The 2,500-nt window shown below is 48.5% G+C and overlaps 1 protein-coding gene across 1 annotated transcript in view; it reads left to right on the top strand.

Moving 5' to 3' along the window:
- btbd11b (BTB (POZ) domain containing 11b) overlaps window positions 1-2,500 on the top strand; it is a 69,399-nt gene that overhangs the window by 56,689 nt on the left and 10,210 nt on the right. The window contains 1 exon segment of the mRNA XM_062547584.1: window positions 941-1,030. Within this exon segment, the coding sequence (XP_062403568.1) occupies window positions 941-1,030 (90 nt within the window).

Here is a 2,500-nt window from a genome sequence, read left to right as displayed (position 1 = left end):
GAACAACCCCCCCCACACACACACACACACACACACACACAACCCAACGACGGCACTGCACAGAAAAAGAAAGGAAGAATCCCACACATTCAGCGCAACCCAGTTTTGACACCCCTCCCATAGCCGCACCAAATCCAGCCCAGGCCCTAGAGCCTCTCACTCAGCACAGGGGCTTTTTGGGGAGCCAGACTCAGACAGGACGTTTAATGGTTAACCATAGTCTAAATCAGAGGCCGCTCCCAGCTTAGCGCCCAGCTGATGTGGACACACACACACACACACACACACACACACACACACACACACACACACACACACACACACACACACACACACACACATACACACACACACACACACGCACACATGCACTCAGTGTCATTGCACGTCTGAACCTAGTTTTTGGCAGACAGACAATGTGTGTTTCTCAATCTCAGTCTCAACCACAGTCTTCATATCTGATTTCTCGTTCTTCACAAGTTGATTTCACAACCTCTTGGCTGCAAAGAACTGTATGTCCTTGCAGCCCCTTCACATTCACACTAGCACGGTGAATTCAATCTCAGGCCAATAGGAGAATCTGTTTTTCAAATGAAGCAAAACATACTGTACGAAACAAAGCAACACATAAACTGATTTTATCTCTCTCTCTCTCTATCTCTCTCTTTCTCTTTCTCTCTCTCTCTCAGTGTTGTTTTTTTCTCACTCTCTCTCAAAACCACTAGACACAGACATATTTCAGCTTTTGTATAAACAAGACATCTTTCATCTTTAATGACTGTGACTCCTTTCACAGCTTCCCACACACAGCTGCTGTTGTTCTTCTTTTCTGTAACTAAGACCTGAAGATGTGTGTGTGTGTGTGTTTGTGTGTGTGTGTGTGTGTGTGTGTGTGTACAGTATGTGTGTTAAGAGTTCTTCTCTGTGTGCCGTTGCCTAGGGAATGACCCCCCTGATGTATGCATGTGTGCGGGGGGACGAAGCCATGGTGCAGATGCTGCTGGACGCTGGAGCTGACATCAACAGCGAGGTCAGTCACCTGAAACATGGACACACACACACACACACACACACACACACTCACACACACACAGAATAGTACATCCAAATTCAGTAGAAGTCACAAATACACTCACACACATGAATGCATATGCAAACTCATACATGCATAGTCACGTATGACATGCATAGACATGTGGATGCATAAAAATGTAGATGCATAGACATACATAGTCAGACATGCATAGACACACAGCACCAACACTACAAACAAAGTCTACAGATGCACACACACTCACACACTCACACACAAATGAGCATACATTAATCTCAAAGCAATGCTGAAACTGTAAAACTACAGTACTGCACACACTCCAACTGGACGGCAGGTCTGTTTCCCAGGTGCCCACCCTGATATGACCCCGCGGTGGTGCCCTTGTGTACGGTGTTGTGTAATGTGCTGTGCTGTGTTGTGCTGTGTCGTGCGGTTCTCTCCATCCTGCACCCAGTCCAGTAGCCCCTGCGTGCCCATTCAGAGTGCAGGAGGAGTGGCCCGCCCGCCTGCTGGAACTGAGCCTCATTGTGCCTGCTCCTCCTCGTCTCTCATTAACCTTGCGCTTCACTGTGCGCCATTGTTTGTCAATCCATGTACACTATGATGGGTGTGAAAGCAATTAGGCACCAAAAAAACCCCATTCCTGGAACACAAAAGGACTTTTTTTTTTGTTCTAAGAACTGTTTCGTGCCAGAGCCGCGATTTTGTGCATTTTTTTTAGGCGTGTGGCGAGTGTCCTCGCCCCGGAGTGAGTGGGTGGAGGATCAGAGAAGTGCTGATTATTCTCAGAGCTCATGGGAGACTTACGTCTCGGCTCCCCATCACCAGCAGGTGTCTGCAGCTCCGCTCCCGCAACACCTGTCTGACCTGGGACTGGAGAGAGGGAGAGACGTGCAGACCAGCGTCACCTGACTGGAGGACTGTGGGGAGGAGAAGAGGAAGAGCTAGAGAGTGTGTTGAAGGGCTAGAGAGGAAGCAAAGGAGGAAGAGACAGGCGATGATAATAAGTGAGGAATCAGGCCAGATAGAAGACAGGAGAACAATTCAAGCTGAAGGAGTGAGGCACTAGAGGAGTCCGAGGGTTTAGACTCCTGCTGGAATACTCCATAGAAGAAGGAATGTAACTGTGGCCTGCTGGTACGTAGCTGTGCAGTATGTTTGTTAGTTGAACCTCCCTACCGACACCTTAGAGACGTGCTAGTGAGTGAGAAATGTATGTTAGCACCCTTTAGCTCCCGTGCTAGCATGCTCGCCTCTCAATCTGAGATGCTGAAAGTTGCGTAATTGAGTGCAGAGTTAAGTCGTATGGTCAACACAATGCAGGTCTGTAAACCATACCATGTAGCTAGTGTAAACTCTACAGGTTCATATTTGTATGATGTCCTCCTAGCTGTGGCTCTGCTAAGGGCGCGACTCTCTGGTGGTCGACTCGTCCGGTCGGCCCTG

Source organism: Sardina pilchardus, chromosome 10 (assembly GCF_963854185.1).
Source record: "Sardina pilchardus chromosome 10, fSarPil1.1, whole genome shotgun sequence".
Lineage (NCBI taxonomy): Eukaryota > Metazoa > Chordata > Actinopteri > Clupeiformes > Clupeidae > Sardina > Sardina pilchardus.
Note: the sequence above shows the minus strand (reverse complement) of the source record. Positions and strands in the feature narration are given on the sequence as shown.